Raw genomic sequence first — 15,730 nt, 5'->3', positions numbered from 1 at the left:
CATAAGAAAAAATTATTTCTGGTGTGAAAACCTCACGAATGAGAGTCGCTGTCAAGGTTCTCAAAATACAATGCTTACTTAATATTTATTGTCACATTTATTTTAATAACCTCGTTTAGCAACTGCGCATGAAGTCGCCATGTGGTACGTCAGTAACACAAGAGGACGTCCACAGGTATAGCAAGTGAACTCCTGTAAGTATCTGAAGAAAAGAAAAGTGACGTGGTTGGGTATATAAATTATGCAACATAAGTAAGGTCCACGAACCTAAATGCGTAGAAGAGTCGCATAAATCTCATAGACTCCAGTCAGCGGCCACACCAACAAGGTAATAGGAGTGCAAGAGCACACAAAATAGGTCCGACTACTTTGTACAATTCCACTACGAATGCCGCAATACTCATTTCTCGTTTGTGACGACGTCGGTTAGTCCGTAAACCTCCCACATCTTGACTGGGCTGCTTTCCACATAGGGGAAGCGGTGAATGGAAAAGGAATGAGAGCGAGCGCCGAAGAAAACGTAATGATCTTGACTACAGTTCCTTTACGCTTGCTTACAGTTGTCCTGTTGCCTGATCTCTTGGGGTTCTCCGGCAACCTTACTACATATCCACCCGCTAGCAACTCTACTGTGCAAGAGTAATTTCCGGCAACATACCTCATTAAATGTCAATTCGCTACTCCACATGTCGCCAAATTTAACTTTGAAATGCCTTAACAGAGCTTACAGTTCATTCTTAAAAAAGAAACTTATTCTGGTGGTCATGAGAGTAAATAAACCCGCCCAGAATATGTGAAGCAGTGTTCCAATTGCACAAGTGATCCACTAAAAACCTTCTAAATTTAATGAAAACATTATTCCGCATACAGTTTCTTTTTAGCTGGAACACTGTCTTATTTATACAAAAAAAATCGAAAAAGTTCCGCTAACTAACAGGAACTTACGTGAAACCACAATAAGAGCTATGCGGTTTTTCAATTAAATTATTGTTTCATATAAAACATTTAAAATTTAACGAGAGAATTGTTCCCACATAAAAGTTTATTTTTAGCTGGAACACTGCCCTATGTATATAAAAACCTGCTCAAAAAAGTTCCGCTTACTAACGTGTGACCAGAATAACAGCGTACCTGATGCCGAGTGCGCAGCTCCTTCTGAGAGGACAACTCCTTGTAGCAGGCGTTCTCGGTCAGGGTCTCTTCTTCCTGACTGCTGCCACCGGCTTCGCTCGCCTCGAACTCTTCTTCCTCGTAGCTGCTGAACTCAGGGCTGTTCGGCGTAGACGCAAAGAGGCCGGCGAGTCCGGCGATGAGCAGGGAGTCCAATACGGCGTCCGTATCCGACGGTTCCTCGTCCTCGGGTGACGGGGAGAGCATGTCCTCGACGCTGGTCGTTATCGAGGAGCTGGTGGCCGCCGAGTCGCCGCGTTCGCTCTGGGTCGTCGGACGCCAGCGTTCGTGGCTAACGGAGGAGCAGAGGAAGTAATTCCAGAAGGGGTACAAGTCCGTCAGCTCGAAACTGGGGTACCGTAACGAGCTTCCCGTGCTGGAGGTGGAGCCAGCCGTGGTGCTGGAATGACGACATGGCCGCATCAAGTTAGAAGTTTCCGGGCGTCAAGGACATGGAAGAAACTACCACAGGAAGATAACCAGCATAAAACATATCAAAATTGACTTTTCTTCGCTTTAACTGCCCCCCCCCCCCCCCCCAAACCTAATGTTCAATTATAGCACATCATATTTATTGTGCAGTGTAGTATAATTCGTGCGAAATTGAGGTGCCGAGGGTGCAGCAGGCTATGCAAAAAAGAAAACAAAAATAACAGTACCATCAAGAGGATGGAAGAGGCTAGAGTAAGTTTTACAACTGAGATGAAATAAAGAAGATTAAATTGACAGTGGTGGGACCTGCAATAAGGAGAATAAAGAAATAATGCCCCCTAAAAACGGAATGATTGAAGTTGCGGATTGCGGTTACTTTCCATGCTTTGTAAAGGAAATTTAGCATTTGGCTCTTCATCTTATCTGTCTCTTTCAACATCCAGGCTTACTCGACACCATCATCCGAATTCACTAACACCTTATTTTGCAAGGACGGATGTCTTTAAATTTTCGTTTTTCCCCGAGCAATTGCAGATTGAAATGACTCACTGTTGCCTGTTTCCATTGATTGATGTATTGTTCATTTGTAATATTGTTGTATTTTACCACCCTGCTTGGACCTGAGCAAGGTCTGCAGTATCTAATAAATATTAAATAAAAATAAATAATAATAACGGAATAATGGCCTTATAACCAAGTCGATTCGTAACTAAAACGAGCGCAGCAGGGAGTAGTGCAGACTTGGGAGATAAAATGAGGTCTGCAATTTTCAGGGCAGATAGGCGCAATACAAGGTTAACCGCTGATTAATATAGCTACAGTCTTTGTCCTGCAGATGACAGATTGCGGCCATCATTTTTATCGTCCAACGGGGGCTTTATGTCATTACCCTAGTTTCAAAAATTACGCTCCATTTAAAACGATTAAGTCAAATTCTAATTACGTGCTATAGCCTTTAAGTTTTTCTTTCGCTTTCGGGTTGCCCATACTCATTAGTGCACAGTCTTAATCTGCCGCCTTATGTGGAAGGCCACCAGACATAGATATGACGTCATGCTAAGCCTATGAACGTGCGTGCGTGGACTATATAGTAGGGTATATCTGACTTTAGATCCAAGGGTCCCGATAGGTTTGATTCCAATCTACTAAATTTTGCCCAAAACGGCAGCTCCTACAAACGGCTTAATCACTCGAGACAAGCAGACAGACATCAGCGAAATCAGTGACTGAAGGCTTTAGTTACAGCACACAGAAAGCTGCCCATCAGGTTTTCACGTCACTACTTCCACATGACGAAAAAAGACAGTTGTGCCGATACTTGAATCACTCCTTCGTCCATAGTTCAGTGATATGACCCTAGCCTAAGTTACCACCAACCAACCATTTTTTTGTTGTTGTTAAAAGCATCAACGAATAGCCTTTTATGTGCAGTTGAAATTCCGGTTTACTAGGAGGGCAAGCAGCTGTTTCAATTGATTCAATAACCCCTTATAAAAAGCATGAGGATCTTCTGAGCTGATCGCAAGCGTTGAAACGTTGACTGTACCTGCTCCGACTGCTGATGCTGCTGCTCGATGAGCTCTTGATGCTGCTGGTACCCAACGTACCCTTGGATTGGCTCAACCTGAGCAGCCTTTCGCATAGGACATACAGGATCTGCGGGATTGAAATGCGGATATAATTTAGTAAACATGTGCGCTGCAATTTGAGACTTGTCCTGAATACTGGCGCGGTATGTACCAGGACAGACTGATGTGTACATCAAAATGAATTTGGCTTGGCGTAGATACACACCGCGACTGCACTGCACCGTACCCGAGTCTGCATGTGCGGAACATCATTAATCCCACGGTATGTATACGGCTGTATGCCCGTAATATGGGAGAAGAGTGACGATGTATCACATAAAATGGGCGCGTCAAAATATTGACGTGGTACGTCATACGAAACCCCTGTGCGGAACAATGGCATGCATGCTGTCCAGCGACCGCTGTGAGAACCAACGAGGTAAAATACAGCGCGAACTGCGGGTGGCGGAAGCGAGTGAAGCCCTGGAATAGGGGCACCAACCAGCGCTGAAGTATCCATGAAAAGAACGAGCAATCGCTAATAATGCTTTCTGAGAACCATAGAGTTATTCAATCAATCAATATGCAGCTCAGTGCCTTCAGCTTCCGCAGCGTATATGTGTCACAGTTCATAATCAATGTGGTGCTTACCTTTGGAATGTATCTGAGATGCCGAGCCTCTGTGCCATGCATAACTTTTCGTTGTTTGGTTAGATATTGTATGAGAGTGAAGTCGGTAGCCTTGGCAGGTCTGCGAAAGGATCGTAGAAAAACTTTTAATACGTTGTTGTACGCTGAGACGAACCCTCTATTCGATATATACATGAATAATAATATTATAGCCCACTTCTTTTCCGTGGGAACTATTCGGCTCATGCAATTAATTGTATCCATTACTTTAATGCTTATTCCTTCTTTTTTTATAGTGCGTCATTCCTAATACACATTTTTCTCTGGCGATTACTGATATCACTGCGGGCAACTGAGACAGGTCGACAGGCTAAGTATTCGCTGTCGCTTTTCTTAAGCAATGAGACTACAGCGTTGTGCATGGAATGAAAACTCTAAAGCACAGTTCGAGCACCAACCAACCTGTACTTGTCAGCTTTACTTGGCTTTCTGCTTGTAAACCTGCGCAAAAAAAAAAAAAAAATGAAGGGAGTGGGGGAGAACCGCATGAGTCGGTTTGCAAATTAGCATAGACATACACATAAGCATGAATGACCCGAAGCGATGTTCGTTTGGGTGCGCCTGCATAACGCTGGCAGATATAGCCGATATGGATTAATGTCTATAAAAGGAAATGGAGAGTATCAGCACGTTGTATAGCGGTCATTTATCTCGAATTAATAGAGTGGGCGTGACTCAAGCTGCACTGAAAGACCATTATGGTCTGAGGGACTTGTTCCAGAGCCACACGCATAAAAACACTATAAGACCAGAATTGAAAACGTCCTGCGCCTTTAAATAGTACACAATATTTGTGTTTGTTGCTTTCTACTGCGGCATCCAGCAAGCTAAAATCGTCATTCCTGTTCCTGCTGAATGGGCTATGCGAAGAAGCATATCATGGTACGTGTTCCTCATTGATGTCTGAGCACACAGCCGAGAACTAATGCGTGCACACCGCTTGTGTTTTCAGTGGGCACTCTATTAGCATACATTCATTAATTACACCCCCCGTACGAATAAGAAGCACATCTTTTTCTCCGCATATTTACAGAGGACGAACAGTGTAGCCCGTTTAATGCCTATTCGAGTTCTATGCAGGTGTCACAACATGTATGGAACATGAGATTATGTTGTATGTCCTCTTTATAGGAACACCGGAGATGGTTGGAACACGTTTTCGCATTTCGTAATATACGTATGTTTAGCTTTTTTCAGCTTTTTTGGAACCACTCGCTAAGTGGCTAGATATTTATTTGAATTTGGAATACTAACCCCGAGCGTGGACTGAAATGTTTGACGTCATAATGATGTCGAAAGTATTACGGACTCCTTGAATCTTAGCTGTACATGCAGGGCGATATGGTAAGACTCAGAATTTCGCAATGCCCTTGCCCTGGGATCATCCAAATTTGCTTGCAGAAATCGTCTTTGGCAGCTGCATCTATTTATCTTTATCTTTGCCTTCTGTAGCTTACCAGGGCTCCACTTTCAGCAAATGCAGTCTCTGTGTTATTGCAACGCCGAACATAATTGATGAAGACCCACAACAATTTTTATTTAGTGTTCCCTTTAATGTTCCGTTCTCCTGTATGCAACACAACTGTCTGTCAGCCTCTTCTCGGTCGTCTATTTTGTTTAATGTATAGCTAGCTCCTGCACACAACTCAAATATATGTCACCTTTACCTCAGCCGCCTGTAACTGCAAGGGCTTTGGACTACTCTCTGTACCGCTAGTATTCAGCGGAGGGGGGGGGGGGGGGGGGGAGGGGGTCTCCCACTCACACGATGGGGTAGACGACCAGCAGCGGGAGCACGAACTGGGCGAACTTCTGGACGCAGTCTATCTGGCTCTGCGTCTGCACCGATCCTCGCCGCTTGAGTCGCACGAATCGTACCGCGTCGTTTGGTCGACAGCGCAGCGCGAACACCAGGTAACTGGCCACCAGCACTCCAGTGCGGCCCAGGCCAGCGTGGCAGTGCACGGCCACCTTGCCCTGGCCCAGGGCGAAAGACATCACCTTCACCATGTCCAGCAGGGTCGGGATGCTAGGGGTTCCGTAGTCGGGACTGGACATGCGCGTAGGGGGCATACACTTTTAGTGTACTCCTTCGAGCTATTTCACTTGGGCACCTACGAAGTACTGCTCACTGTCCTGTAGCAAATGACGTGATAACACTAGGCAAAGCTACAAGGTAGTCAAGAGGAACGTGCTTGTCCGTCAGTTCCTGTCAAAGAACGTAAGCATGCTACAAGACACGCATGAATGGACTTCCGTTTTTGAGTGCCAGACTAATAAATTCCTCTGTTCTAGCCGATGGCCTGCATTCGAGAGCAAACATCCCTCGCAAAGTAGAATATTATGGTCTACCGACTTCTTGACTCGGCGGATAAGCTGTGCGGTCGCTTGAAGATGCAGTTTCATATGCTTGTTAAAAAATGGGTCAACGGATAGAACCATCGTTCCTATAGCTAACAGTGCGCAAAAATACGCGAAAAGGCCAAACTCGCTTACCAAGCGAGTCGGGTGTTAGGATGTTTGTTCGTCCAATAGGTGACGTCAACCTTTCGGATCAGCAACTGGGATAGCATCTGTGACAACTACACGACGACTCTACTCGCAGTCGGCTGGAGTTTATCCTCGATTCCAAAAGAAAGAGTGGAAGGAGGATATAAAGACGTTAAATTATATCTCAAAAAAACGTAAATCATACCATACTACCCTGTGAAGGATGTGACTTCTTCATTGGGTCATTAGGCCAACAGTAGTCCATCGCCGAAATACAGAAGCTATTGTAGTTAGAAAAAGACCATCATATATGTTTGAGGGACCTACTTTAAGTGGCACTTGGCACTTCCTTCTTGAGCTGAATATCCGACTATAATAAAACGCGACTTCATGTTGACTGGTTATTGTCATGAAAAGTACACCTGCGCAGCTAAGAAATACGTACAGGCACGCTTAACGCGAATGGTTGGGCGCCTGGCATCAACGAATACTAGCGCCGATCAGTGCTGGCTGCTAGATTCGACACCATACTTAGGTGACTACAGGCCACTCACTACCACCACAAGACCCGGACACATCGTACAGCACTGTCTCGAACCCAGCGGAAGGCACTGGGCGTTAATGTCCGTCCAGGCCACGCGCTCGGGCGTTCATGTTAAACGTGCTGAGGGTGGTATAGATGCAGACATGGCCCAAAATGAGCGCCATTGATTTTGCACGTGCCCATCATTTCCTAACAAGGCGCTCACAAACGGCAGCCATTTGTTTGTTGTTTTAATGTGGCATGATCACACAAGAGCTATTCCGTCTCTAACCGTATCAATCATTTTTTCATAATCGAAGAAGCGAACAAAAACACGAAACTAGCAACATCACACACAACTCGGCGTAGTTGCAGGACGCAGCGGACAATACAATTCAATATAATGCTAACAAAGAGTGTCAAATGTGGCACAAGTATGGAAAGGTTCGTCCTATTATACACGACCAGTGGTTTTAATAAAGAAACCCATTATAATCCTCATATGACAGTATGCAACAGAAGTAGTCATGAGAGGGTGACGTTATAGTTATAGCAAGTAAATCTTACCACGCGAGTAGTTTGTATTAAGCAGTGTCGGGGCAGCAATAATAAACTCGGGTTTACAGAGGTGCCATAACCTCTAATCGAGTACATCATTTTGCCCTTCTTTTGCGATTAGCTAAGATGGATGGCAATCAATACGTATAACTATGTCATGTCACTGCTATTTACTCACCAGCCATAATTGTAGAAGAAGACTGGGGCATTCCATTATGCGGTTGCGTGTTGGGGAAGGAGACAAAAACAAACGACACACAAATGAGCGCCAAGTAAGAATAGGTGACGTCACCTGAATTTCTTTCTACTGTAAGCTTCAATACGCACGCAAAAATTAACTTCATATAACACCGATACGTTGAATCGCAATAAATTAGATAAAATAGAGTGCATCAAAGTCAGTTACGCCTCTGATGTGACTCAAGTGATGTAAAGTTCTAGGCCTATGGCAAACCACAGCAATACCAATAACGTTTGAAAAACACAGTGCAAGACGAGTATCGGTGTTTCGGTGTCTTTCTTGAACCAGCCCTACGACTCAACACTCGCTAAACAAGAACCTGGAACTATTCCCTCTAAAAGCGGCGATGTTCCTCAGGTCTGTAAGCACCTCTATAGACAATTATGCGTTTAGTCAATTTTCTATGCAGCTATCAAAAACCCTATGTACACAATATCAGCGAAACCTTTGGGGATAAGCCTTGAGGGTATGACGAGATGGCGTTAATTCACTAGCCCCAGGTTCTCGTTAGATAAATTATTTTGCATTATTACAACCTATAATGACGCCTTGAGTCTGCCTTTCCATGTGACATCAGGGCCCTGTTAACGGATGAGCGAGTGTGTATAACGTCATTACCATTGTACTGTGTGATCATTGAGGTATTTATTAAACTGCACGAAATCATGCAGTTGTGCCATCAGGACCACCTCGAACAACTCGGATTTCTGTCACTGGATATCGATATTTTCTCCGAACATTCGATCTAACGCCGTCGCGTGAAAATGCTTCCGGGGCTACGGTACAAAGAATAGGACGCCTGTTTAAATGACAGAAATTAGTTTCCTACCTGCATTCAGGTTTGGTTTAGTTTGCCTCATTGGGTTTGGCGTCCTGAATCATGTAACAGACGAAGGCGGGCTAGTTAGTGGTTGACTATGGAATCAGTTTAGCCTATGAGGTGCGCCGTAGTGGAAGGCTCCGGATAATCACCCCCACCTGAGCATAGCCTCAGGTGGGAGTGACCTGGGGTTCCTTAGCTTGCGATTATCTCGCACAGTGAATGGTCGCCATGGATTCCATTTCAATTTAATCAAATTTTACTTCCTTGAGGCAATTGCAACATAATGTAGTCTACAATTCAAACTCTTCATAGCTGCACAATCACAATATTACGACCTAATTAAAAAGCAAGAATCCCGACCCACAAGTCCTATCTTTAACCTTTCCTGTTTTTCACTCCCCTCATTTGGTATTTGGCAAAGTTAAGACACTGCTTATTGAATGTACGCGCAAGTTACAGAGCACTCTCCACCCGTTTCGTTGCGCGCATAGTATTTCTGTGCCTTTTCACTCGAAATGCAGGCATGAATTCCTAGCATTAGTTTAAGCCCTCACTCATTAAGCCGCACGAAGTGGTTCCCTGGACGCAGCCTTCTTTAAACCATTCGCTCTTCTATGCACCGACCCGCAAAGTCAAGACGTGTTCTCCAACGAAGTATTGTGCTCTCCTGCAGAGAGGGGCCGTATATAATACCGACTCCATTAGGGTCGCATATCCTTTCGGGCTTATAACGACCGCCTCTCGACGAGAGATCTCCGCTCGCAAAGTCGTGCCCGACCGAAAGAGGGGTGCTCTGTCCGCCCGCCTTCTCCGCGCAGATGAATCGAGTGCGCGGCCAGAAGCAGCTGCCTTTGTTGTCGATCGTCGGGTCGACACTAATTCCTCGTTCGTCCCTTGCGGTATACTGCGCGCCATAGGAGCAGCTGTACGGCTGTTTTCACCCACCCCAGAAACAGTGAAACTGCTTCGACCGGCCGAATTATTTCCACGAGTTTGTGGTAGGGATTCGTGTGATTCTTCCTTCGGCTGCACCCCGTCTGTGTCCCCTTCCGTCCTCCCCACACAGTGCGGTTACGGCCTTCACTAGATCGAGGCAGTCTCCGCGCATTGCCTTTCTTCACAACCTCCACCTTATCTCGATTTAACTTACTGCCTGATTGTTTGCCCTGAGACATTCGTTGGCCTCTTCTCGTCAGCTATGGTCCTCCTAGTGCAAATATAGCGTGTCTCCATGATAGGAACTTTTTTAATTATTGTGCTCTCTTAACTACTGCGGTGGAAAATATAGTGATTTAGTAAAGCGATTTGGGACATCAAGCAAACGAAGAAATGCAAAAAATGTTTGTCCTCAGCCTCAGCGGGGAGTGCCGCTTGTTTCTTGACCCACTAATCTGCAATAGCCTATAGGGACGGCACGGACACAGGTGGAACGAAATGAACACCAGGGTAGTAATAGCTAGTTTAACTAGGTTTTAGTTGTGCACTTTAACATTTTGGTGTAGTTTGAGTTCCTGGAGCTTAATACTCATTAGCAGACACATGTCTGCCCACTAGATAAAGCGGACACATTCGCCACAAAACTCTTCATCAATATTAGAATGAATTAACTGCATATATTCTGTGTGCTTGTCTTATTTGCATTTGTTATTTGCGTCCGAGCAATAGTCAGTCCTTAGACACGTTTTGTAGTGAAATAAAAAACCGTATTAGTCACAATAACCTCATACAAAATTATCATACAAATGTCATACAATCTCATACTTCTCATACGTTGAATAATATTTGTATGAGAGGAGATTTGTACCAGTTTCGTATGAGTTTAGTATGGCAAATCTGTGTGAGGTTATTGTGGCTAATAGGGTTTTTTTCACTAGGGATATATGGCAGTTTATGTCATTCAGCCCGCTACAGGTTTCCACAGTTAAGCGTCATCTTCCTAATAACCACGAGCTCGCATAGCGACGTTTCTGACACATTCTGCGTAGAAATATCCGCCTTGACTGAAGTAATTAGCGTTCACTTTCGTAGACCTGCCGAGGTTAATTAAGCCAAACGATCACACAGCTAACTCCATTGTAAAAGAGAACATCATATTTAAAAACCATTGCTCCATAGGTTTCATTTAAAGTCGGTTAACACTCCTCGTAGAAAAAAAATTGATTGCTGCATTTTGTAGCTCTTGAAAAAAGCGATATAGCACGCTTAGCCATTCAAAATTTAAAAACGCTTCGCTGATGTTTTTTTGTGGTGACATAAAGCAGTAAATTGGTAGTACTTAGACATTTTGTTCCCATTTTTTCTTGTTTATAGAAGACAACCGATTTTCGGATTTTGCAACCTTCTATAGTGCATTTCTCTACCTTTCAGGAATTATAACACCTGGGCATTGGCGTCTCCAAACATGCAGTTTTGAGCCTTTCTAGAGTAAACTCAAGCAGAAATAAAAAAGAAGCTTTCAGGCACTTTATGTGCATTTTTCTCAAACGCTTCACTCAGCGCTCCACAATGACTTTTTTGTTAGCCTTCTTCCATTTTCGAGCGACGCGGTCATGCTTTCAAAGTTAAGTGCTTGTCATATATCGTGCATTGAACTAAACCCGTTCAATCATACCCCATACTATAACTAACTGGAACGCTCTGCGTTTAGACGGCGCTGCTGCAATCGACCCCGATAAATTTTACAAACATGTGTCTGCCATAACCACTTCTCATAGTTTCCTTGCTTTCACTGTTGTAAATTTATTGGGCCTCCCTGCTTGGTATTTCTGTGCATTTGTGCTGTACTATTTTTTATCTTGTTTCCATGAAGTTGTTTAGTTGGTATTAAATTTTGCTCCTGTCTGCTTCTCCATTCAAATATTGTTCATTTTGTTTTTGTTAACCTTATGCTTGAAAGTTGATTATAACTATTATTTCCCTTCCAATGCCATATTCAGCCTTAAGGGCTTTTAGGAGAATTTTGTAAAATAAATAAATATAAAATTAGTCTAAGGTATATGGCATTTTTATGACTAAAGAACACCATTTGCCAGTGAGATTTCTATTGCTCCTAAGAGATTTATAATAATACATTTTTTTTCTTAAGGTGATTGTGAATCGCAGTGTGATTGTGTACATAGTCTTTCATACCGTCATGCAAAGTTTGAACGCTCTGCATATAGTACGCGTATGCAGCGTTTTGAGCAAAAGGTGCTGAGTGTAAAAAGAGCAGATGTAAAAACCTAAGAAACGAAAACAGAATCCACACAGGCTCAAATGCAAAATGCAGATTGGTGCCAAATTTTCTAACTATAGCTTTTATCACAAGTATTCTACAACCAACTATCAAAAATCCCTCTCGAAGCCTGACGTCACATTAAAAACAGAATTTTTTATTTATTTTCCATGGCTCTCCTTTGGACGCCTAACACCTGCAAGAAACACTTGGCACATACCAGTGTCAAAGAAGCAACGAAGCTTGTTATTGCGTGAAAACTAACTGTTCACATTCGCGTTGGAGTTGGCTGCAGCAAACACCCTCTCCTCCTTGGTTATAATCGGGATAGTTCGGCTTCATGTGAAGGCTTACAAAGAACTATTAATGCTAAAGTAGTCGTGAGGTACGATGGCAAAGTTTATGCGTGCTCACATAGGTAAATAACTCTGCACAACGTGAGGGCGCCCAAATAAAAAACAAAAACACGAAGAGTAGCTCCAACGCAATCAGTGTTGGAAAAACAACAATGTAGCATTAATTTTATAACACCGCGCTTACTTATTCTAAAATCAGACAATGCATCTTATTTTAAACTGATAATCAGGAAAGGGCAATTGTGAAAGTAGAACCATGTACTCAATGTATTATTCCATTTATTTCCATCAACGATGGAGAAGGCGAGGCAAAAAACTGCAGCAGCAACTTGACGAGTCCTCGTCCCCTACAAAGCAGCAGCAGTACACGCCACACAACCCTACATACATTACTTAAAGCAAATAAAAAAGTAGATGTGCAGCTCGTGCAAAAATTATATTATACGTACATACAGATTCATGATAATACAGGTATGTACAGAAAATTCATTTCTTTCCACGTGTAAAAGAAAAAAGTGAATAAAAGTCTCTAAGTTGAAAATAAAATGGTTATGCATAGATAATCAAACAATCAGGACTGTAAATGCACTGCAATAAACAAATGCGAAGGAAGAAGGAGCACACAAGGGTATTACAACAAGCGGAGGCCATGTTCTTAGATAGTGCAGATATAACAAAGATCTCACAGAAGTATGTATATATGTATATTAAAACAAAAAACGAATCAGGCAGTGCTTAACTACCGGCCAAGAATCCAAACAGCAAGCGAAAAACGACGAACTACAGGAACAAAGGTTTCAGTACATTTGGATTAAGATCAAGGATATCAACATTACCAGGTGTGCCCACAAAAGCAGAGGCTTTTAAGGGCACACCGGCAGAAGAAAATAATAAAAGAAACGGAGAGGATTGTGAGCATGACGGATATAAAGGCGCAGTCTCCAAGAGCTTTTTAATGCCAAAATAGCTGCGCGGACTATACTGAGCGCGTAGTCGCGCACTGCCGCTACGTACACCTGCTCAGCACATACGGAGCTGCTCAGATCGGCTCACCGGTCAACCTAAACCCACGCCTGCTGCCGAACAAGGCACAATCGCTGTTCCCGGCAGGTTTCGTTGTGTACGAACGGATGCGACCCGGTGAAGTACCTTGCATAGAGCATTACGCGAATAACGCTTGTGCGCGGGGACTCGTGCGCATGATACGCAAGCGAGCGCGTATGCGCCTGTGTGTGTGTGTGCATATACCTCCGTTGTCCATGAAGTCCTGTGGGTCGTAGGAGAATCCGCCGCTCTCCAGCGGATTACCGCAGTGGGCGTGCTCTCCGGGCAGCTGTAGGTTGAAGACGGACCGAATGCCGTGGCTGCATTGAGACCGAGCACCACGTGGAACCATGATGTCCGTGCAGGACAGGGAACGTGGATGCGATGCAATTAAAAGAAAAGAAGATTGATATTTAGAGAAAGAGAGAGAGAGATGAAAGCAAGATGCATCTTTCAGAAACTAGATTATTTTTACAAAAAAACTTCAGCAAGATGCATCTTTCAGAAACTAGATTATTTTTACAAAAAAACTTCACAACAGTCGGCTCTGCACTCTATCTGTATAAGAGCGTTGCGAACATCAGGTTCCCGAGCTCGTACTGCAATTTTTTTTGTGTGTGTATTCGACTGCCACGCTCAAGGTCGCGGGATCGAATCCCGACTAAGACGACCCTGTGTCATTGCAGCCGAATATAGGAAAAATGCCAATGCGACGTCAGTACATGTTAATGTCACATTAAAGGGAATCATATCTATTTATTGTCCTGAGTCGAAGTCGATCCTTTTCTTCTTTTTAAGCATGCGTTCACGTTTTGAAAAAAGCGAGGTGACGACGCGTTAGACTGATATGATATTTAGCCGAAACCACCAAGATGGAGTACATTTGTAATAAGCGAGTAATTACTCATTGATATCCACCCAAGATCAGCTATATGGCTACAAAGAAAAGCTATAGATAGCTTTCTTAGAAATTTCGCAGTTAAAGAAAATTCGTCCTAGTCCGGGGACCAGGACGAAGCTTTCCTTTGTAGCCGTATGGCTGCGCTTGGATGGATGTCAGTGAGTGATTACTCCCTTATTAAGCGCTGGGTTGAATAGGCTCGCAGCGTAGAGTTCGAGATGCGCGCTGAAAAATTGATTTCGACGCAGGCGTTTTACTCGCGAAATTCGCCGATGATGGCAGCAACAGTATTACTTTTTCCACTCCTTTCCAGCTATACACAAGCTCCGTTTCCGGCGAGAGTGGTCCCTTTGTCGTTAAGATGTCTCAGTGTGTTGATGAACGCCAACTTGAAATACGACCGAAATCAGTACACGAAGTCCTCCACTGCAGCATTCCCCATAATCCAAGTGGATCTGTATGACGTCAATCCGCACGTATCATACTATCAACCTAGTTTCCCCATTATATGTGCATACGCCTCAGTGCCTTGCATTTAGAGGCGATAGCGCCGTTGGGCATGGTTCAGTAAATGCGACCACGTTGTACGGTTTAGTTAGCGTGGAATAACGTCCCGCTTGATGATGTCTAGTTGGTGAAACTTTTGAACGCTGCGCTGCCCTGCGGAGTCCTATCCGTCTCCAGACGGAGGAGAGGAGCTTTAAAAGCAGCGGCCTACTTGTGGCCCCCCTCAATGTGCACTTGGATGAATGCGCATAGGCGACAAATTAGCCGCAATTTTCTGCAAGCGCTCATATCGAGACCACCACCTAAGGGAAGAAAGCGAAACTTAGCAGTTGTTGTTGCTACTGTAGGAAGAAGAAAAAGAAAATGTACGGGCCTGCTGCTCGCTCTGTAGCTTAGCCACCTCCGCTGCCTCGTGCAGATAGAGGAGAAAATAGAGAAGAAAGAAAAAATAAAAAGAGGGAGAGAGAAAGACGCACGTTGCAGCAGCCGTCGTCGGCCACCGAAACGGTGGTGGGTGCACTAACGGCCTATAACAGGTACAGCAGCCGGTGGCAGGCGAACCCCCACCGCAAACGGCGGGGGCCTACCATTTCCAGCCCCGTAGGGCCAGGAGCAGCTACCCTCCATCCTCTTTAGCAGGTCAGAGCGTTGTGCATGACGTCCGGCATGCTATAGTAATAATAATGAAATGAAATCTTCTTGACGCGGCTTCATAGCTTTGTAACTCTATGCTCCCGCACTTTTCTTTAGCATTCATTCATCCATTCGTGCATAGCTGACATCGAAACGGAAGTAAAGAAGACGTGTGAGTGCATAGTGGGTGCTTGTAGTGGTTTATTAAATATCAATATTGATTCATCAAAAAGGAAGAGAAAGGATGTTGCCAGTCGCAGAGATTGTTAACTGATATCTTAAGCACCCGAGCTGCGGCCGGCGGAAAGCAAATCGACAGGGGGAGCAGCAATAACGGACAGGGGTAGCTTTATACATTATTTACAAAATACAAAGGGTGAACAAGTCGCGTCGCTCACACTCAAGTCTCTAAGCATTGCCCAAAAAACGACTGCGCATAAGCTGCAGGTGAAGGGTGGCTGTTCCTCGCCCTACGGGGCTGGGACGGTAGGTCAACGCCGCTTGCAACGGGGGCTAGCCAGCCACCGAATTTTTATCTGTTGTAGGCCGTCATTGCACCCGCCACCGCTTAGGTGGTGGA

The 15,730-nt window shown here is 44.3% G+C and overlaps 1 protein-coding gene across 1 annotated transcript in view; it reads right to left on the bottom strand.

Moving 5' to 3' along the window:
* LOC146179003 (protein tyrosine phosphatase domain-containing protein 1-like) overlaps positions 1-15,730 on the bottom strand; it is an 82,233-nt gene that overhangs the window by 2,228 nt on the left and 64,275 nt on the right. Inside the window, exons 4-10 of the mRNA XM_084579824.1 lie at positions 13,314-13,429; positions 7,610-7,631; positions 5,626-5,910; positions 4,263-4,301; positions 3,822-3,921; positions 3,149-3,258; positions 1,132-1,570 (exon numbers count right to left, since the gene is read on the bottom strand). Of these exons, the coding sequence (XP_084435950.1) occupies positions 1,132-1,570; positions 3,149-3,258; positions 3,822-3,921; positions 4,263-4,301; positions 5,626-5,910; positions 7,610-7,631; positions 13,314-13,429 (1,111 nt within the window). The remainder of the gene's footprint in view (positions 1-1,131; positions 1,571-3,148; positions 3,259-3,821; positions 3,922-4,262; positions 4,302-5,625; positions 5,911-7,609; positions 7,632-13,313; positions 13,430-15,730) is intronic.

This window comes from Amblyomma maculatum, chromosome 9 (genome assembly GCF_055883805.1).
Source record: "Amblyomma maculatum isolate TAMU_Amacu chromosome 9, ASM5588380v1, whole genome shotgun sequence".
Lineage (NCBI taxonomy): Eukaryota > Metazoa > Arthropoda > Arachnida > Ixodida > Ixodidae > Amblyomma > Amblyomma maculatum.
This window is presented reverse-complemented; position numbering and strand designations above follow the sequence as displayed.